Source organism: Panulirus ornatus, chromosome 4, assembly GCF_036320965.1.
Source record: "Panulirus ornatus isolate Po-2019 chromosome 4, ASM3632096v1, whole genome shotgun sequence".
NCBI classification, from domain to species: Eukaryota; Metazoa; Arthropoda; class Malacostraca; order Decapoda; family Palinuridae; genus Panulirus; species Panulirus ornatus.
Genome location: NC_092227.1, coordinates 5,842,578 through 5,865,579, shown reverse-complemented (window position 1 = coordinate 5,865,579; position 23,002 = coordinate 5,842,578). Strand labels below are relative to the sequence as shown.

The following is a 23,002-nucleotide window of genomic DNA, read 5'->3' as shown; positions in this document are numbered from 1 at the left end:
CTTCTTTGTCAACCTTTCCTCAATATCTCCATATGTCCAAACCATTTCAACACACCCTCTTTCGTTCCCTCAGCCACACACTTTTTGTTTCCACACATCTCTTACCCTTTCATTATGTACTCGATCAAACCACCTCACACCACGTACTGTCCTTAAACATTTCATATCCAACACATCCACCCTTCTCCACACAGCCCATGCCTCACAACCATATAATATTGTTGGAACTACTCTTCCTTCAAACATGCCCATTTTTGCTTTCCAAGATAACATTTTCTCTTTCCACAATTCTTCATTCCTCCCAAAACCTATGTCCCCTACCCCATCCTATGACTGCCAAAGAAATGGCCTCATTCACTCTCTAGATGTTATGTGTAAAGCACCAAAACCAGAGCTCCTTATCCACAACCAGCCCCCAAAGACCTCTTCTGTAGTTTCCATTGACTGCTTCACATACCATGGTTCAGCCCATTGCCCCATGTATACTTCACTCCAGTTCATTCTATCCCTTATATGCCTCATGGCTTTATTCATATTCCCTCCTATAATAACCAAGGGTCTTTTACTCTATCCTTGCACTTCTTGGCTTCCCCCTTTTCCTTTCTCCCTCCACTTCTCGTGTATATCCTCTTAATCTCTCCAAACTCATTTCCTCCATATGGTCAAACTATTTCAGCATACTCTCTTCATCCCTTTCATACATACTCCTCTTACTACAACTTACTCTTACCCTGTCATATCTTATTTGATCAACCTTCCTTACATCACATATTGTCCTCAAATATTTTATTTCCAACACGTTTACCTTCCTCTGTATTTTATCATCTATGGCCCATGCCTTGCATACATACATTATCAGGACAACTATCACATCAAATGAACCTATCAATTTCCACAAAGATTATAAATTCTCCACACTTTTCTCAGTGTGTCCAGGAACTTCACCCCCTCACCCACTCTATGGTTCCCTTTAGCTCCAAGTGTTTCATTTGCTGTCATGCCCATTCCCAGATCTCTTAAAAAGTTTTCGTTCCTCCAAGTTTTCTCCATTCAAACTCACTCCAACTAAACACCATTTGCGGTCATGTCCCCTCTTAGGTCTTTATAAAAAGTCAGTTACTCGCGAGTTTTCTCCATTCAAAACCATACTTTAACTAAACTTTTTTTTCCACCATTAAACCTAATAACTTTGCTTTAATTTACATTTACTCTCAACTTTCTCCTTTGATACACTCTCCCAAATTCAAAAACTGACTCCCGTGATGCTGTTAATGGAGAGGTATTCATTGCCGAGGTCCCATTTATGCTGTTAATGGAAAAGGGGTTATTACCGAGGTCCCATGATGCTGCTATTGGAGAAACGAGATATGGACCAGGTCACATGGTGACCTGAGACTTTTTCAAGGGGTGGTGTACATGATGCTGCACAAATATCAAGATTCTAGTGTGACGTTAGCTTATAACTCCCACCGAGGACAACATACAGGTAATCCTCGTGGAGTGCGACTAGTGGGGCCATGCAAAAAGGGCAGTGGAACGGCGTGTTGTTTGGTTGGGCTTTGACAGGGCATCATTTAAAAGAATTCTCACTTCTGAGGCAAATTTTCATAAGGGCCCATTTATGTGCGTGGAAATGAATAATGCTAACATAATAGAAAGTTTTTTTTTGTATTATGTATTTTTGTTGTATTTTTTTAACTTTCTAAAATGGGAAACAAGAAGGAGTCATGTGGGGAGTGCTCATCCTCCTCGAAGGCTCAGATTGGGGTGCCTAAATGTGTGTGGATGTAACCAAGATGTGAAAAAAGGAGAGATAGGTGGTATGTTTGAGGAAAGGAACCTGGATGTTTTGGCTCTGAGTGAAACGAAGCTCAAGGGTAAAGGGGAAGAGTGGTTTGGGAATGTCTTGGGAGTAAAGTCAGGGGTTAGTGAGAAGACAAGAGCAAGGGAAGGAGTAGCAATACTCCTGAAACAGGAGTTGTGGGAGTGTGTGATAGAATGTAAGAAAGTAAATTCTCGATTAATATGGGTAAAACTGAAAGTTGATGGAGAGAGATGGTTGATTATTGGTGCATATGCACCTGGGCATGAGAAGAAAGATCATGAGAGGCAAGTGTTTTGGGAGCAGCTGAATGAGTGTGTTAGTGGTTTTGATGCACGAGACTGGGTTATAGTGATGGGTGATTTGAATGCAAAGGTGAGTAATGTGGCAGTTGAGGGTATAATTGGTATACATGGGGTGTTCAGTGTTGTAAATGGAAATGGTGAAGAGCTTGTAGATTTATGTGCTGAAAAAGGATTGATGATTGGGAATACCTGGTTTAAAAAGCGAGATATACATAAGTATACTTATGTAAGTAGGAGAGATGGCCAGAGAGTGTTATTGGATTACGTGTTAATTGACAGGCGCGCGAAAGAGAGACTTTTGGATGTTAATGTGCTGAGAGGTGCAACTGGAGGGATGTCTGATCATTATCTTGTGGAGGCTAAGGTGAAGATTTGTATGGGTTTTCAGAAAAGAAGAGTGAATGTTGGGGTGAAGAGGGTGGTGAGAGTAAGTGAGCTTGGGAAGGAGACTTGTGTGAGGAAGTACCAGGAGAGACTGAGTACAGAATGGAAAAAGGTGAGAACAATGGAAGTAAGGGGAGTGGGGTAGGAATGGGATGTATTTAGGGAATCAGTGATGGATTGCGCAAAAGATGTTTGTGGCATGAGAAGAGTGGGAGGTGGGTTGATTAGAAAGGGTAGTGAGTGGTGGGATGAAGAAGTAAGAGTATTAGTGAAAGAGAAGAGAGAGGCATTTGGACGATTTTTGCAGGGAAAAAATGAAATTGAGTGGGAGATGTATAAAAGAAAGAGACAGGTCAAGAGAAAGGTGCAAGAGGTGAAAAAAAGGGCAAATGAGAGTTGGGGTGAGAGAGTATCATTAAATTTTAGGGAGAATAAAAAGATGTTCTTGAAGGAGGTAAATAAAGTGCGTAAGACAAGGGAGCAAATGGGAACTTCAGTGAAGGGCGCAAATGGGGAGGTGATAACAAGTAGTGGTGATGTGAGAGGGAGATGGAGTGAGTATTTTGAAGGTTTGTTGAATGTTTGATGATAGAGTGGCAGATATAGGGTGTTTTGGTTGAGGTGGTGTGCAAAGTGAGAGGGTTAGGGAAAATGATTTGGTAAACAGAGAAGAGGTAGTAAAAGCTTTGCGGAAGATGATAGCCGGCAAGGCAGCAGGTTTGGATGGTATTGCAGTGGAATTTATTAAAAAAGGGGGTGACTGTATTGTTGACTGGTTGGTAAGGTTATTTAATGTATGTATGACTCATGGTGAGGTGCCTGAGGATTGGCGGAATGCGTGCATAGTGCCATTGTACAAAGGCAAAGGGGATAAGAGTGAGTGCTCAAATTACAGAGGTATAAGTTTGTTGAGTATTCCTGGTAAATTATATGGGAGGGTATTGATTGAGAGGGTGAAGGCATGTACAGAGCATCAGATTGGGGAAGAGCAGTGTGGTTTCAGAAGTGGTAGAGGATGTGTGGATCAGGTGTTTGCTTTGAAGAATGTATGTGAGAAATACTTAGAAAAGCAAATGGATTTGTATGTAGCATTTATGGATCTGGAGAAGGCATATGATAGAGTTGATAGAGATGCTCTGTGGAAGGTATTAAGAATATATGGTGTGGGAGGCAAGTTGTTAGAAGCAGTGAAAAGTTTTTATCGAGGATGTAAGGCATGTGTACGTGTAGGAAGAGAGGAAAGTGATTGGTTCTCAGTGAATGTAGGTTTGCGGCAGGGGTGTGTGATGTCTCCATGGTTGTTTAATTTGTTTATGGATGGGGTGGTTAGGGAGGTGAATGCAAGAGTTTTGGAAAGAGGGGCAAGTATGAAGTCTGTTGGGGATGAGAGAGCTTGGGAAGTGAGTCAGTTGTTGTTCGCTGATGATACAGCGCTGGTGGCTGATTCATGTGAGAAACTGCAGAAGCTGGTGACTGAGTTTGGTAAAGTGTGTGAAAGAAGAAAGTTAAGAGTAAATGTGAATAAGAGCAAGGTTATTAGGTACAGTAGGGTTGAGGGTCAAGTCAATTGGGAGGTGAGTTTGAATGGAGAAAAACTGGAGGAAGTGAAGTGTTTTAGATATCTGGGAGTGGATCTGACAGCGGATGGAACCATGGAAGCGGAAGTGGATCATAGGGTGGGGGAGGGGGCGAAAATTCTGGGAGCCTTGAAGAATGTGTGGAAGTCGAGAACATTATCTCGGAAAGCAAAAATGGGTATGTTTGAAGGAATAGTGGTTCCAACAATGTTGTATGGTTGCGAGGCGTGGGCTATGGATAGAGTTGTGCGCAGGAGGTTAGATGTGCTGGAAATGAGATGTTTGAGGACAATGTGTGGTGTGAGGTGGTTTGATCGAGTAAGTAACGTAAGGGTAAGAGAGATGTGTGGAAATAAAAAGAGCGTGGTTGAGAGAGCAGAAGAGGGTGTTTTGAAATGGTTTGGGCACATGGAGAGAATGAGTGAGGAAAGATTGACCAAGAGAATATATGTGTCGGAGGTGGAGGGAACGAGGAGAAGAGGGAGACCAAATTGGAGGTGGAAAGATGGTGTGAAAAAGATTTTGTGTGATCGGGGCCTGAACATGCAGGAGGGTGAAAGGAGGGCAAGGAATAGAGTGAATTGGAGCGATGTGGTATACCGGGGTTGACGTGCTGTCGGTGGATTGAATCAAGGCATGTGAAGCGTTTGGGGTAAACCATGGAAGGCTGTGTAGGTATGTGTATTTGCGTGTGAGGACGTATGTATATACATGTGTATGGGGGTGGGTTGGGCCATTTCTTTCGTCTGTTTCCTTGCGCTACCTCGCAAACGCGGGAGACAGCGACAAAGCAAAAAAAAAAAAAATAATAGAAAGTTCACTATTGATATCACAATTCATATTTTCATACCAAAAATGGCTTCAAAGGGCTTAGCTTCTTTGTGTAAAAATGGATTTTTGGTTTTGGTTACTCAGAAGAAAAACCTACTGGGGTAATTGTCTTACTAAAAAGTAAAAAATGCTCATTGCAATAATGGTATCTCTTCTGACAGCTTGTTATATATCGAATCAGAACGTAGCATAGAGGGCCATTCTGCTAGCGCCTACTAATATCGGCAAACGCATTAGCTGGCAAACAACTAAGCCAGCTGACCGAGATACGTGAGCGACCGGCTGCTCAGCTGACTAGGTCTACTGTCAACAAGGACGCCACTAATACTAGAAAAGACATGTGCTGTGATAGATTATAGAGAGACCAAGTAAACTGCAAACTCCACAACTGAAAGGAAGGAAGGAAACATGAGGGAAAAAACGCTCCTGTATATTATAGTATCAATAGCAGCTATCATTAGACTTTCCTTGTCAAATGATGTCTTAGGATGTGGAGGATATGTTAAGAGTGACGTGGAGATTAACTTTGCACAAGTTGGAATTAAACTGTAAGTAATTGTAGCTTGTAACGAGTCTTATTTTGACGGTCAATTTCGCCTTATTATAGTATCTGGGATTTATCTTTTATCATAAACTCTGACCAAAAATTCATCACATAGCCATACCTTTCAGGTTATAGCATCTTATCTCAGCGCATGACCTGGGATACCATGTTTTAAAATCCAGTGGTATTTAGAGGAACTCCAGGAGAGAAAAGTGAAAAGATGAAATAGTACTTTAACAACACAATGACCGTAGCTTTGGGTACTGAGTGAAGTTGTTTTGCTATGGTAGTGTAGTAAATCGAGTTAGAGTAGTGGAGCATGATTTATGACATCAGATTTTATTATGTGATACCAGATATGATAAGGGTGAGGGTTATAGATTGAAGTATGGAAAATGTTAGAGGTAAAAGCTCTCTAGGCAAAATAATGCCAGAAATTAATGGAACCATTGGAGCGACTCCTTATCTCTTGCAGTTACTGAGATTTATATCAATTTAGTTATATTTGAAGTAATTTTTTGTAAGCAGGTGTGGGGCATTCTGTCAACAGGCCTCCCTTTTTATGTGATCCTTCTAAAATTACTCGAAGTCGCACGGGTAAAGTTTCATTGGTGGTTTACCAGCTTAGTTTTACATTGCAGTTAGCTTTGCAGATTCTCTAGTGCTTGTCTAGTGATTAGAAAATACATTGACAATAATGGAGCATTACATTCTCTTGATCGATTTTAGATAAGGCAGTAATTGTGATGTTATGTATATCAGAGAAACTTAGGGTTAACTTAAACTATTAACAGAATCTTTTAAAACCTTAAATGGTAGCTGAAATAGTAGTGCAAATATACCAGCATTATATTTGTCCTTTGATTTATCTGCAAATTATTTTTGTTGCACCTCAGAAAGTGGAACTTGACCGTCACTTATTTCTTCACATTTTTCATGTTATTTTCATTTTCTTTAGCAAGTGATATTAGATTGTTCCTCCTCATGGCTGTTCACTGCCTTTTGTTTTTTCACATCTGGAGCCATTTTCATGGTGCTCAGTCAGGGGTAGGGAGGTAGGTGAGGTTAGATTTCTTAGGATTTGTTGATTTTTTTTACTAATGCATTACAGACTTTTACTCCACCCAATATCATACCTGATACTACTATTGCCTCATTTGATATAGTTCAGTGAAATATTTGCTCAAAGTCTGTTTTTTCAGAATTATTCACAAACTACTTACAACATTTTATGCAAATTAGCTCTATTATGACAGCAATAATTTTGAATTTTAAATGTTTCAGGTACACAAAACAGGGAAACCTGAAATATGAAACGGAATGTGCACCTAACAATGGTTACTACTTTATGCCTTTGTATGATAAGGGCCAGTATGTAATAAAGGTAATCTTTTAATGCAAGCTTTTATTTATTATGTTTGTATTTTATGCAAAGAACATGAACATCTGCATGCTTATGATCAGATATTTGTGATAACCTGAATGTGCATTCAAGGAGGGAGTTGTTCTCTCTGTAGGGCTGTATCATCAAATTTCTTTTTATTATTCTGCATATGTCTGAATTTTTTTGATGTTCTCTGCACTGTTATGTGATCATGTTTATGCTACTCATCCACTACTTTGTCAGTATTAAAGCATTCCTACAAAGGTTGCTTTTCGGTGTTTGTATCCAGTACTCAACATGAATGTGTAGGTATGCTTGTGCTTACTTATTTTTCATATCCTGTTTGTGCATACACAGAGGAAATTTTACACTTGTAAGGCCTCATCTCCTTATGTAACTTTACAATCAAACTTTTTTCAACTTTGATTCTATACATTTATCATTTATTTACCACTCATCAATCTATTAGTAACAAAGTCTTTCAGTAAAAGCTTTCTTAACAGTGTTTTTACTTGATTAGTTGTTTTTTTGTGCTTATCACATCCTTTGTATTTCAGTTAACCATTCATTAGTGATGCTGTCAAATATGTAGATTCAAGTGCGTAAAAGTTGTAATGTCTCCCCTATCCATTGTTAACAGTGGCAAAACTATGGCTGCTGTTACTGTTAGGAGCTCATTATTGATTATATTTGGACCTTTGAATCTAAATGTCTCTTGGTATGCATGTTTGTGTAAGTACTTCATTGAGATGTAATACAGTACCTTTAAGTACTATAGGGAAGCAGTTCACCACTCATTAGGCCCCATCTTTTAAACTCTCTTTAATTAAGATCATGCAACTTTCAAACTTTTGTATACTGCTTACATTCACAGTTTCATCACTGCTCAGTCCAGTCATGTGCTATCCTTGTACTTTAAAAGTACATCTTTACATTTTTTTTTACCCCCATTGGAGGCTCCAGTCAAGGACATAAGTCCACATCAAATCTGGGCCTTGAAATATAGAGAGCATAATGAAAGGGAAATTTCTTTATTTATTTCCTTCCTGTGTGGCTTTTCCTTTGAGCATCACATGTATTCCCCCATGGCTTAATACATTGGCATTCTACATGCATTTTGCCAATCCTCAGGCACTTTACCTTGATCTATATGTACATTAAAAATCCCACTTAATCAGTCAACAGCGCAATCACCCCTTTTTTTAAAAAAGATTCAATTGCTATACATCTACTCCAGCTGCTTTGCCACATCTCATGTTAAGCAAGGCTTTCACCACCTCATCTTCCCTCACCAAACCACTTCCCATAATTTTCGCTGCTCATATATCCCTGGTACACTATAGCATTCTTTCTCCCCTATATGTATATATATCTTCTGCAAGAGGTTGTGAAAGCATTGCAGCATATGAAAGCCAGCAAGGCGGTGAGTTTGGATGGTATTGTAGTGGAATTTATTAAAAAAGGGGGTGACTGTGTTGACTGGTTGGTGAGGATTTTCAGTGTATGTATGGTTCATGGTGAAGTGCCTGAGGATTGGCAGAATGCATGCATAGTGCCATTGTACAAATGCAAAGGGGATAAAGGTGAGTGTTCAAATTAGAGATATAAGTATGTAGAGTATTCCTGGGAAATTGTAAGGGAGAGTATTGGCTGAGATGGTAAAGGCATGTACAGAGCATCAGATTGGGGAAGAGCAGTGTGGTTTCAGAAGTGGTTGAGGATGTGTGCATCAGGTGTTTGCTTTGAAAAATGTATGTGAGAGATACTTAGAAAAACAGATTGATTTGTACGTAGCAATTATGGATCTGGAGAAGGCATATGATAGGGTTGATAGAGATGCTTTGTGGAAGATATTAAGAGTATATGGTGTGGGAGGTAGGTTGCTGGAAGCTGTGAGAAGTTTTTACCAAGGATGTAAGGCATGTGTACAGGTAGGAAGAGAGGAAAGTGTTCCCAGTGGATGTTAGTTTGCAGCAGGGGTGCGTGGTGTCTCCATGGTTGTTTAATTTGTTTGTGGATGTAGTTGTTAGGGAGATGAATGCAAGAGTTTTGGAGAGAGAGGCACATATGCCCGTCTGTTGTGGATGAGAGGGCGTGGGAAGTGAGTCAGTTGTTTGCTGATCATACAGCGTAGGTGGCTGATTCATGTGAGAAACAGCAGAAGCTGGTGACTGAGTTTGGTAAAGTAAGTGAGAAAAGAAAGCTGAGAGTAATTATGAATAAGAGCACAGTTATTAGGTTCAGTAGGGTTGAGGGACAAGTTAATTGGGAGGTAAGTTTGATTGGAGAAAAACTGGAGGAAGTGAAGTGTTTTAGATATCTGGGAGTGGATTTAGCATTGGATGGAACCATGGAAGCGGAAGTGAATCACAGGGTGGTGGAGGGGGCGAAGGTTCTAGGAGTGTTGAAGAATGTGTGGAAGTCGAGAACATTATCTCGGAGAGCAAAAATGGGTATGTTTGAAGGAATAGTGGTTCCAACAATGTTATATGGTTGCAAGGCATAGGTTTGCCACACATGAAATGATACCCCCTCCCCCCGCATGCACACGAGGTAATGCTAGGAAAGGACAACGAAGGCCACATTCGTTCACAGTCATTCTCTAGCTGAGCTGTCATGTATAATGCACCGAAACCGCAGCTCCCTATCCACATGCAGGGCCCACAGACCTTTCCATGGTTTTCCACAGACGTTTCACATGCCCTGGACCAGTCCATTGACAGCAAGTCGACCCCGGTATACCACATCGTTCCAATTCACTCTATTCCTTGCATGCCTCTCACTCTCCTGCATGTTCAGGCCCCGATCGCTCAAAATCTTTTTTTCTCTATCCTTCCACCTCCAATTACGTCTCCTGCTTCTCCTTGTTCCCTCTACCTCTGACACATATATCCTCTTTCTCAGTCTTTCCTCACTCAGTCTCTCCACATGTCCAAACTATTTTAACACACCCTCTTCTGCTTCCTCAAGCGCACTCTTTTATTTCCACACATCATCTTTCATTACTTACTCGATCAAACCACCTCACATCACATATTGTCCTCACATATCTCATTTCCAGCACATACACCCCTCCCCCACCCTGTGACTCACTTTTGCTTCATGGTTCCATTCGCTGCTAAGTCCACTCCCAGGTATCTAAAACACTTCATTTCCTCCACTTTTTCTTCATTCAAACTTACATCCCAACTAACTTTGTCCCTCAACCCTGCTGAACCTAATAGCCATGCTTTTATTCAAATTCACTCTCAACTTTCTCCTTTCACACACTTTTCCAAACTCAGTCACCCACTTCTGCTGTTTCTCATTCGATTCAGCCACCAGTGTTGTATCATTGTCGAACAGCAACTGACTCACTTCCCAGGCCCTCTCATCCCCAGCAGACTGCATACTCGCCCCTCTCTCCAAGACTTTTGCATTTACTTCCCTAACCACCCTATCCATAAACAAATAAAACAACCATGGGGACACACTTAACCCTGCTGCAGACTGACCTTCACTGGAAACCAATCACTCTTCTCTTTTCGTACTCGCACACATGCCTTACACCCTTGATAAAAACTCACTTCTAGCAGCTTATCTCCCTCACCATATACTCTTACGACTTTCCACAAAGCATCTCTATCTACCTTATCATATGCCTTCTCCAGATCCATAAATGCTTTATACAGATCCATCTGTTTTTCTAAGTATTTCTCACACACATTCTTCAAAGCTAACACCTGATCCATACATCCTTTACCACTTCTGAAACCACACTGCTCCTACCCAGTTTGATGCTCTGTAAATGCCTTCACCCTTTCAATCAATACCTTCCCATACAATTTTTTTGTGAATTATACGTGACAGTTAGAGAGTGGATATGATTGAAGGAGGCCATTTCTTTGTATGTTTTTAGTGGTACCTTACTAAAAGTTCCAGATGAAGGAGCTCATACTCCTTGAGGACTTATGCTGGGGTGTTTGAATGTGTGTGGATACAGTCAGTATGAGAAGAAGTGAGAGATAAGTCGTGTTTCAATTCTTGATCACTTTTCATGTTGTAACGAAAGATGACCAGGAGCAAATTACTGAGCCTGCAAGTAAAAATATCAAAACTATTAATATTACTAATATCAAATGATTTTTTAACAGGTATCCCCTCCTCCTGGTTGGAGTTTTGAACCAGAAGAAGTGTCATTGAAAGTTGATGGGGGGACTGATGCTTGCAGCTTGGGACAGGATATAAACTTTCACTTCAAAGGGTTTGCAGTCATTGGCAAGGTTGGTGTTATTATATAAAGTTGTGTTTAAAATATATTTTATAAGAAACAGTGAGATGATGGGTTTTATTGTGAAGATGAACTTGATTAGTAATGGACCTTGCATTGTTAAGTGGTAATTGCTGTATATATTATATATTATATATATATATATTTTTTATAAAATAACTTTCTAATTATTTTATAAAAAAATAAGTAATTAGTAATTAGTAATTATATGGGAGGGTATTGATTGAGAGGGTGAAGGCATGTACAGAGCATCAGATTGGGGAAGAGCAGTGTGGTTTCAGAAGTGGTAGAGGATGTGTGGATCAGGTGTTTGCTTTGAAGAATGTATGTGAGAAATACTTAGAAAAGCAAATGGATTTGTATGTAGCATTTATGGATCTGGAGAAGGCATATGATAGAGTTGATAGAGATGCTCTGTGGAAGGTATTAAGAATATATGGTGTGGGAGGCAAGTTGTTAGAAGCAGTGAAAAGTTTTTATCGAGGATGTAAGGCATGTGTACGTGTAGGAAGAGAGGAAAGTGATTGGTTCTCAGTGAATGTAGGTTTGCGGCAGGGGTGTGTGATGTCTCCATGGTTGTTTAATTTGTTTATGGATGGGATTGTTAGGGAGGTAAATGCAAGAGTTTTGGAAAGAGGGGCAAGTATGAAGTCTGTTGGGGATGAGAGAGCTTGGGAAGTGAGTCAGTTGTTGTTCGCTGATGATACAGCGCTGGTGGCGGATTCATGTGAGAAACTGCAGAAGCTGGTGACGGAGTTTGGTAAAGTGTGTGGAAGAAGAAAGTTAAGAGTAAATGTGAATAAGAGCAAGGTTATTAGGTACAGTAGGGTTGAGGGTCAAGTCAATTGGGAGGTGAGTTTGAATGGAGAAAAACTGGAGGAAGTGAAGTGTTTTAGATATCTGGGAGTGGATCTGTCAGCGGATGGAACCATGGAAGCGGAAGTGGATCATAGGGTGGGGGAGGGGGCGAAAATTTTGGGAGCCTTGAAAAATGTGTGGAAGTCGAGAACATTATCCCGGAAAGCAAAAATGGGTATGTTTGAAGGAATAGTGGTTCCAACAATGTTGTATGGTTGCGAGGCGTGGGCTATGGATAGAGTTGTGCGCAGGAGGATGGATGTGCTGGAAATGAGATGTTTGAGGACAATGTGTGGTGTGAGGTGGTTTGATCGAGTAAGTAACGTAAGGGTAAGAGAGATGTGTGGAAATAAAAAGAGCGTGGTTGAGAGAGCAGAAGAGGGTGTTTTGAAGTGGTTTGGGCACATGGAGAGAATGAGTGGGGAAAGATTGACCAAGAGGATATATGTGTCGGAGGTGGAGGGAACGAGGAGAAGAGGGAGACCAAATTGGAGGTGGAAAGATGGAGTGAAAAGGATTTTGTGTGATCGGGGCCTGAACATGCAGGAGGGTGAAAGGAGGGCAAGGAATAGAGTGAATTGGAGCGATGTGGTATACAGGGGTTGACGTGCTGTCAGTGGATTGAATCAAGGCATGTGAAGCGTCCGGGGTAAACCATGGAAAGCTGTTTAGGTGTGTATATTTGCGTGTGTGGACGTGTGTATGTACATGTGTATGGGGGGGGGTTGGGCCATTTCTTTCGTCTGTTTCCTTGCGCTACCTCGCAAACGCGGGAGACAGCGACGAGGTATAAAAAAAAAAAAAAAAAAAAAAAAAAAAGTAATTAGAAAGTGTAATGAAATTATCAACCCATTAGAAGACAGTGAAAGAATAAGATGATGTTAAGAAGGTAAGTAAAGAGCAGTGTTTAGAAATGAAACTGAAAATGATTCTTACTATTAAAAGTTGCATAGAAAATTAGGAGAGGGTTTGAGTATATGATATGAAAAGGGGACTAGATATTGGATGATTAAAGAGTGATTTGGCTATATTTGGTGTAATTGAAGCAAGATTTGAAGAGCTGAGGAGGATGAAAGAATGTAAAAACACAGGAAGGAATTAGTAGGAAATACGTGAAAGCTTGATCATGAAAGTCAACATAAAGTACTCATGATGATTAACCCTGAAAAAAAGTTGAACACCATGAACTCTTTTGGTGTGGAGTTAGGATAAAAATGTCTTCTAGAAAGTCAGTTAAGCCTCATAATAATGGAAGAGCTTTAACCCTTTTGATATAGAGCCAGAGGAGAAAAGAGAACTTCCAGGTATAGCAAAATTTTATCAAAATTTAATTAAAAGAGCATTAGTAATTTGAACGCAGTGCATCAGAGACATTTAAACCTTAATGTGGCAATGGGGTATTTCAACTTTGGTTGGCCATCATCAGGTAGACCCTGTGTGTACCCAGGAATCCCACTGCATCTCTCTTAACTGAAGTGTGTTTCATATCTCCTGATGTGTTCAGCTATGATAGTTGGCTGTCATCATCATCCATACCACACAAAAATAATGTAGGAGATTTTGGCATTTCCTACCTTTATTTTCTCTGGGTAACTGAGGTTCATGAAATCTTTTGTGCTGATTGATATTGTGGGTGACATATGGCATTTATACATATTCATATTTATTTTTTTTTTTTTTTTTTTTTTTTTTATACTTTGTCGCTGTCTCCCGCGTTTGCGAGGTAGCGCAAGGAAACAGACGAAAGAAGTGGCCCAACCCCCCCCCCATACACATGTACATACACACGTCCACACACGCAAATATACATACCTACACAGCTTTCCATGGTTTACCCCAGACGCTTCACATGCCTTGATTCAATCCACTGACAGCACGTCAACCCCTGTATACCACATGACTCCAATTCACTCTATTCCTTGCCCTCCTTTCACCCTCCTGCATGTTCAGGCCCCGATCACACAAAATCTTTTTCACTCCATCTTTCCACCTCCAATTTGGTCTCCCTCTTCTCCTCGTTCCCTCCACCTCCGACACATATATCCTCTTGGTCAATCTCTCCTCACTCATTCTCTCCATGTGCCCAAACCATTTCAAAACACCCTCTTCTGCTCTCTCAACCACGCTCTTTTTATTTCCACACATCTCTCTTACCCTTACGTTACTTACTCGATCAAACCACCTCACACCACACATTGTCCTCAAACATCTCATTTCCAGCACATCCATCCTCCTGCGCACATCTCTATCCATAGCCCACGCCTCGCAACCATACAACATTGTTGGAACCACTATTCCCTCAAACATACCCATTTTCGCTTTCCGAGATAATGTTCTCGACTTCCACACATTTTTCAAGGCTCCCAAAATTTTCGCCCCCTCCCCCACCCTATGATCCACTTCCGCTTCCATGGTTCCATCCGCTGACAGATCCACTCCCAGATATCTAAAACACTTCACTTCCTCCAGTTTTTCTCCATTCAAACTCACCTCCCAATTGACTTGACCCTCACCCCTACTGTACCTAATAACCTTGCTCTTATTCACATTTACTCTCAACTTTCTTCTTCCACACACTTTACCAAACTCAGTCACCAGCTTCTGCAGTTTCTCACATGAATCAGCCACCAGCGCTGTATCATCAGCGAACAACAACTGACTCACTTCCCAAGCTCTCTCATCCCCAACAGACTTCATACTTGCCCCTCTTTCCAGGACTCTTGCATTTACCTCCCTTACAACCCCATCCATAAACAAATTAAACAACCATATTTATATCTATTTATTATACTTTGTCGCTGTCTCCCGCGTTAGCGAGGTAGCGCAAGGAAACAGACGAAAGAATGGTCCAACCCACCCACATACACATGTATATATATACACGTCCACACACGCACATATACATACCTATACATTTCAACATATACTTATATATACATAGACTGACATAGACACATATACACATGTACATAATTCATACTTGCTGCCTTTATTCATTCCCGTCGCCACCCCGCCACACATGAAATGAGGTAGCACGAGGAGAAGACAACAAAGGCCACATTCATTCACACTCAGTCTCCAGCTGTCATGTATAATGCACTGAAACCACAGCTCCCTTTCCACATCCAGGCCCCACAAAACTTTCCATGGTTTACCACAGACGCTTCACATGCTCTGGTTCAATCCATTGACAGCACATTGACCCAGTTATACCACATCGTTCCAATTCACTCTATTCCTTGCACGCCTTTTACCCTTCTGCATGCTCAGGCGCTGATTGCTCAAAATCTTTTTCACTCCATCCATCCACCTCTAATTTTGGTCTCCCACTTATCCATATATCCTCTTAGTCAACCTTTCCTTACTCATTCTCTCCATGTTACCAAACCATTTCAATACATCCTTTTCTGCTTTCTCAACCACTCTTTTTATTACCACACATCTCTCTTACCCTTTCATTACTTATTCGATCAAACCACCTCACACCACATATTGTCCTCAAACATCTCATTTCCAACACATCCACCCTCCTCTGCACAACCCTATCTATAGCTTATGCCTTTCAACTATATAACTTTGTTGGAACCACTATTCCTTCAAACATACCCATTTTTGTTCTCCGAGATAATGTTCTCGCCTTCCACACATTCTTCAACATTCCCAGAACTTTCGCCCCTTCCCCCACCCTGTGAGTCACTTCTGCTTCCATGGTTCTATCCACTGCCAAATCCTCTCCCAGATATCTAAAACTCCTCACTTCCTCTAGTGTTTCTCCATTCATACTTACCTCCTAACTGACTTGTCCCTCAACCCTACTGTACCTAATAATCTTGCTCATATTCACATTTACTCTCAGCTCTTTTCTTTCACACACTTTACCAAACTCAGTCATCAGCTTCTGCAGTTTCTCACCCAAATCAGCCACCAGCATTGTATCATCAGCGAACAACATCTGACTCACTTCCCAAGCCCTCTCATCCACAACAGACTGCATACTTGCCCCTCTCTCCAAAACTCTTGCATTCGCCTCCCTAACAACCCCATCCCTAAACAAATTGAACAACCATGGAGACATCATGCACCCCTGCTGCAAACTGACATTCAATGGGAACCAATCACTTTCCTCTCTTCCTACTCGTACACATGCCTTACATCCTCGATAAAACTTTTCACTGCTAGCAACTTGCCTCCCACACCATAACTCTTAATACCTTCCACAGAGCATCTCTATCAATTCTATCATATTCCTTCTCCTGGTCCATAAGTGCTACATACAAATCCATCTGTTTTTCTAAGTATTTCTCACATACATTCTTCAAAGCATACACCTGATCCACACATCCTCTACCACTTCTGAAACCACACTGCTCTTCCCCAATCTGATGCTCTGTACATGCCTTCACCCTCTTAATCAATACATATATACATAAATATGGCCCAAGCTGTTGGATATAGTTGTTGGCTGACCAAGCTGATGGAAGCCACAGCCCTCAAGCCTACATACACACACATGTACTTATTCATACTTGCTTGCCTTCATCCATTCCTGCTGCCAACCTACTCCACTGGAAAATAGCATTGCTACCCCCCGCTTCAGTGAGGTAGCGCCAGGAAAATGGACAAAAAGGCCACATTTGTTCACACTCAGTCTCTGTCTGTCATGTGTAATGCTCCAAAACCACAGCTCACTATCCACATCCAGGCCCCACAGACCTTTCCAGGGTTTACTTCAGATGTTTCACATCCCCTTGTTCAGACCATTGACTGCACATCGACCCCAGTATACCACATCGTTCCAATTCACTCTATTCCTTGCATGCTGCTCTCACCCTCTTGTATGTTCAGGCCCTGATCACTCAAAATCTTTTTCACCCTATTCCGCCACCTCCAATTTGGTCTCCTGCTTCTCCTTGTTCCCTCCACCTCTGACACATATGTCCTCTTTATCAATCTTTCCTCACTCATTCTCGCCTTATGTCCAAATCATTTCAACACACCTTCTTCTGCTTTCTCAACCACACTCTTTTTATTTCCACACCTCTCTCTTACCCTTTCATTACTTACTTGGTCGAACCACTTCACATATTGTCCTGAAACATTTAATTTCCAACACATCCACCCTCTTCCATACAACCCTATCTATAGCCCATGCCTTGCAACCATATAACATTGTTGGAACTACTATTCCTTCAAACATATCCATTTTTGCTCTCTGAGATAATGTTTTCTCCTTTCACACATTCTTCATCACTCCCAGAACCTTCGCCCCTTCCCCCACCGATGTGGTGTACTGGGATTGACGTGCTGTCAGTGGACTGAACCAGGGCATGTGAAACGTCTGGGGTAACCATGGAAAGGTTTGTGGGGCCTGGATGTGGAGAGGGAGCTGTAGTTCTGTCGCATTACACATGACGGCTAGAGGCTGAATGTTAAATGAATGTGGCCTTTTTTTTGTCTGTTTTTCTTCTAAAGTGCATCTCCATCAACCCTATCATACCATATATTTTTAAGACCTTCCATAAAGCATGTATATCAACCCTGTCATATGCCTTTTCCAGATCCATAAATGCCACATGCAAACCTATCTGTTTTTCTAAGTATTTTCACACACATTCTTGAATGCTAACACTTGATCCACACATTTACTACTACTTCTGAAACCACACTGCTCCTCCCCAATATGATGCTCGCTATATGCCTTCACCCTCTTAATCAGTACCTTCCCATACAATTTACCAGTTATACTCAACAAACTTAGGTCTCTGTAGTTTGAACACTTATCTTTATCTCCTTTACCTTTATACAGTGGCTCTAACATGCATTCTGCCAATCTTCAGGCACTTCACCATGATCCTTACATACATTGAGTATCTTTACCTACCAATCAACAACATAGTCACTCCCTTTCATAATGAATTCAACTGCTCTGCCACCCACTCCTGCCACCTTGCTGCACTTCATCGTCCTGAAGGCTTTCACAACCTCTTCTCTCTTCACCAAACCACTCTCCTTGACTCTCTCACTTTGCAAACCACCCCAACCAAAACACCCTACTTCTGCCACTCTATCATCAAACGCATTCAACAATCCTTCAAACTATACTCCATCTCCTCCTCACTCTGTCACTACCCGTTATCACTTCCCCTTATGCTCCCTTCACTTTTTCATACAAGTTTGCAGTTTCCCATATAGCTAGGTAGCTTCAGGAACAGACAAAAAATGGCCTTGTTTACTCACATCAGCTCTCTAGCTGTCATTTATAACATATAAACCAGATCCCTCTGTCCACAGCCGAGCCCTTCAGACCCCTTCGTGGTTATCCTTGACCACATCATAAGGCATAGTTCTTCCCCTTGAGAACACTTTGCCATTTGGATACCATATCACTCCTTACAACCTTCTGTTTATTTTACTGAAATGTGTTATTACTGGGTATCTTACAATTTGCTTTAATGTATGAAAGTTATAATAAAGCATTTTCTGATTATTTTTGTTATATTAATGCATTTTCACTCATGTCTAATATTTATATTTTTCTAAGTGCTGTTCTCATGCAGCTAGCATATGTGAACTCTATTAATGATATTTTAGGTGGTGAGCCTTGGGAGTGATTCTGGTCCAGAAGGGGTGACCGTATCCCTGTATAAAGGAGAGAAACTTATTCAGACAACACAGACAACCACTGATGGATCTTATGTATTTACACCACTGTCTTCAGGGGAGTACTTGGTGGTGGCTTCATACCCATCATGGAGCTTCTTAAATGACAAGGTACACCAGTCTTTCCTTTATGCCTTTGTTATAACTCAATTGCTTGCTTTCTCCACTATAGTTTTTCATCTTTATTTGTCTTGTGGGGAAATAAGAGTGGATGATTACTGGAAGGAGAGAAACGGTGGGAGAATGCATGAAATGGTGTTTGTGATGAATGCATGTGAGGACAGGGAAAAGTGCAAAGGCTTTTGCCATGGCCACTTCCTTGATAGGAGTTCCCGAAGGGAGTGGTTGTCAGAAATATAGATTGATAGATGGGGCATTAGGAACATTAGGAAAAGAAGGAATGTTATTCATGTAAGGTGGAGTTAGAGGAGAAATGGGAACCAGATTACTTTGTCTATGGGAGAGACAGCTATAAAAATGTCAGACCGGAGAGTGAAGGAAAGGTAGGACAACAAAAGTTGCCAGCGATGCCCTTAGTTACACACCAGAAAGACTTGTCATTGGATTACAAGGAGAGTTTATCGCACTTCTTTTGAATAAAGGAACTCTGCCTATTGGATAGTGTACTTGCAGTTATTACGGGCAGTGATAAATGCTGAATCGGGAAAGTGCTTCCATTCCCTCAACAGTAACCTCAGCTAATTAATTTGGTGGAGACAGAAGCATCAGTACATAAGAGACTGTGATTTACCCAAGGAAAGTCAGAAAAGAATTTTTGTAAGTTATGCCAGCCAGCTTTGTTGAGGTGCCAGTATTTATGCTGAAGAGCTGCTGGATATATATATGGCAGAGTGATCAGATGAACCAATTAGGGGACAAGACTGTGTAGTTAAAGCAGGATTGAGTAGAGGTGACAAATAGATCTAGAATATTTTGTCCATCAATTTTACTCTAATTATGTGTAGAAGTTCTGTAGATTTTACAGCACAACACTCTTATTAAAATGTTTGTGAAAGTGACTTGGGTGTCAAGTAAGTTGCTACTGCGCATATGTATCTAACTATCTTTGATGCCAATTTCCAGTGGGAACTCCCCCCAAGGTGTTGGCCACAGCAAGTCTCCGTAACTGGTGAACTCCAGTGCTGCTTCTTAGCACTTAGTGCCTCACCCTTAACAGGCCACTGGCAGAGGGCACCTCCAGTGCATGTTGTGTTATTGATTTTGCCTATATGGAAACAATGATTATTGATAATTACTATGTTTTTGATATCGTAAACCTTTCTTTTATGATCAGTGTGATTCACTGAAAATTTTTTCATGACTTCAAAATTATAAAAGTTTGTAAAATTACCATTTGCATCAGTCAGATGGCAATATTGCCTCCACTTTTGCTAGAGACACCTTCTCTTTCCTCGTCTTGGTTGGCCTTCAATGCTGCAGAAGCCAGTGTCCCTAAAATCTCTTTTAGCATCTGTGGTGCAGCAGTTAGCATTCCTGACTGATACTTTCATGGTGTGCCCAAGGTCTAACGCATAGGTTCGAATCCTAGTTGCAGCTGTTCATCCACTCCTAGGGGCTGGTTAATAAGATAGGTACCTGTTTCAGCTGAAAAAAATTATCCAAAGAAAAATAGACAAATCATCATTATCAAGCCATTGTGATACCTGATCCTCTTAATCTAGCTAATAGTTTTTCAGAGTCCTTCCTACAGAATGTTATTGTTGGCATGGCTGGAGATGACTGACTGTGGGGAGAATCATCAGGCACTGCTGTCTTGGCAACCACACAAGCTCAGCAGGTGACCTTGAAAAAGAGGTGTGAAACTTGGTGTAGATATCTGTCGTGAGGATTTGCCTGGCTTGCAGAAAAATCCATCTAGAACAGATAAGGAGTTAAGAACCTTTGATTTATTTTATATACTTTTCCATCCATTAGCAGATTAAACAACCGTGGTGACATCACACATTCTATGATGTATACCCATCACCCACCCTCTTCCCTTCCTACTTGCACACATTCCATACTCTCTTAGTAATATTTCCTTTCTGAATTTTGTAAAATTCCAGGTACTCCATATAAATGTAGCACTTTAAAGAAGGCTTCTCTGTCAATGATATCATATGCTTCCTCTAGATCCATAAATGCCACAAATAGTTAACTTTCTTCAAATATTACTCATTCAGATTCTCCGTAGCAACTTTCTCCAAATATTACTCATTCAGATTCTCCATAGCAAACTTGTGGTTTACACCCTCTTCCTTTCATGGGGCTATGTTGCTGCTCGTAAATATTCTGTGTATGCCACTGCTGTCCCATAAATCTTACCAAGTATGCTCAGGTGTATTCCTTTATTTTGCCATAAAGCTAGAAATTAACACATGGAGACAAAATAATTTATTTCTGTTGTTGCACAAAAGAGCAAAAGAATTGACACATTTTGAGCTGTATTTGTCATTCAAAAGTTTCAATGCCTTTGGATGTTTATACTGATATATGTCTTAAAGTTTTTGAGCGATTCTGTTTTCAAAATGTAATTTTTTTTCTTTTCATTGATATGTGGCACTGGAAGTGGCTGATGTTCACAGTAGTCCCTACCCTTTAAATTTCTCAGCAGTTTTGTTCTCACTCTGATCTGAAATATTTTCTTTTTATTGGTAGGTCATAGTGAAAGTTGCTGATGAAAATGGGAATGCTGGTTCATTTTTAATTGTTGGAGGGTACATCTTTAATTTGAGCAATGCTGTTTTCACAATGTAATTTTTTTCTTTTTATTGATATGTGGCACTGGAAGTGGCTGATGTTCACATTAGTCCCTACCCTTTAAATTTCTCAGCAGTTTTGTTCTCACTCTGATCTGAAATATTTTCTTTTTATTGGTAGGTCATAGTGAAAGTTGCTGATGAAAATGGGAATGCTGGATCGTCTCTAATTGTTGGAGGGTACAGTGTATCTGGAAATGTTACAACAGATGGCCAGCCTACACCAAGTGTCAATTTCATTTTGCACGCTAAGGAAGAAACCACAGGATTACCAGGTATATTTAGATTTGAATTTCTAGAGATAATACATATTTTGCTACAGTTGATAGTATGTGCAAAATTTATCAGATTTATGATAATCATTACTGTTTATAACTCCTGGAGATGTTGGGGAAAGAATACTTCCCACGTATCTCCTATGTGTTATAGAAGGAAGATAAGTGGGCAGGAATGGGAGGCTAAAAGTCTTCTTCTGTACAAGTATAGTACTTTTTTAAAGTAGGATTAGAGGAAGGAACTGAGTAAAGATTGTTTCTTGAAGGGCCAAGTTAGGGTATCTGAATGTGCATGATTATAAACAGGATATAAGAAGGGAGAAACATGTGCTGTAATCATTAAGGTAAACCTGGATATTCTGGCTTTACACAAAATAGAGTTGAAGGATAGGGGGGTTGAGTGGTTTAGGAATGAAGGAAGGGGTGGTACATCTGATAAAGAAGTAGCTGTGGAAGTATGTTCAAGCGAGCAAGGAATTGGAGAAAGTAAACTTTGAAAAGTAGGTGATTGCAAGTGCTTATGCACCGAGAAGTGATATTAGTGAAGAGGAAAGGAATGCATTTTAGGATGAGCAGTTTTAATGCAAAGGATTGAATTATAGTGTTAGAGGGTCTGAAATGAAGGTTAGGTAATGCAGCAGTTGAAAGTATGATTAGGGGCATGGTGCTGCTGAAGTAAACGAAAAAAGGTAACTTGTTGAATTCTGTGTTGAATGAAGGATGATGAAACATATTTAGGTGAGTGAATGAAGGCTTGTGGTCATTCATGATGAGTATGCAAAGGAGAGGTTGTTGTAAATGACCATCCTTAGAGTAGCTCAAAGTGGAAGGCCTGATTATTTCTTGGTGCAGGTAAAAGTGGAGAATTTTAGTAGGATTGGGTAAATAGGAAAGAATTGGTGAAAGTGAATGAGTTTAGCAGAGTGGTTTCTGTGGCTATTTCTGTCTGGAGCTGTCTTCATGTTTTTCATTCCTGAAGATGTGGACCAGTAGCATGCATCTGTCTGCTGCTTCCCATAGTATGTGTATGGAGACCAGCCATATAAGGATTTACAATTATGATACCTGTTTCATCACACAGTGATGATATGAACCCCTTCTTAGTAGAGTCTTAGACAACAGTACATTAAAAGGTTTCTCAAAGCTCTCAAATCTTGTAATGAAAGCTTTGATTTGTAAGGCAAGAGTTTCCACTGCTGAAAACCTCTGCTTAGTGATGGGGTTACATATTTTGGGAAACCTGTAACTAATAGATCCGTTCATAAACAAGCTGTTGTTGTAGTTGTTGATATTGCTGATTGTGGCGGAATTGAAGGTCTACATGGGGTTGAGC

At 40.6% G+C, this 23,002-nt stretch overlaps 1 protein-coding gene across 1 annotated transcript in view; it reads left to right on the top strand.

The window, feature by feature from the left end:
* The first annotated feature begins 5,177 nt into the window (after window positions 1–5,177).
* Window positions 5,178–23,002, top strand: part of LOC139765337 (BOS complex subunit NOMO1) — a 55,831-nt gene continuing 38,006 nt past the window's right edge. The window contains exons 1-5 of the mRNA XM_071692717.1: window positions 5,178–5,467; window positions 6,748–6,847; window positions 10,981–11,109; window positions 18,567–18,746; window positions 21,516–21,669. Coding sequence (XP_071548818.1) covers window positions 5,328–5,467; window positions 6,748–6,847; window positions 10,981–11,109; window positions 18,567–18,746; window positions 21,516–21,669 — 703 coding nt within the window. The 5' untranslated portion in view covers window positions 5,178–5,327. The remainder of the gene's footprint in view (window positions 5,468–6,747; window positions 6,848–10,980; window positions 11,110–18,566; window positions 18,747–21,515; window positions 21,670–23,002) is intronic.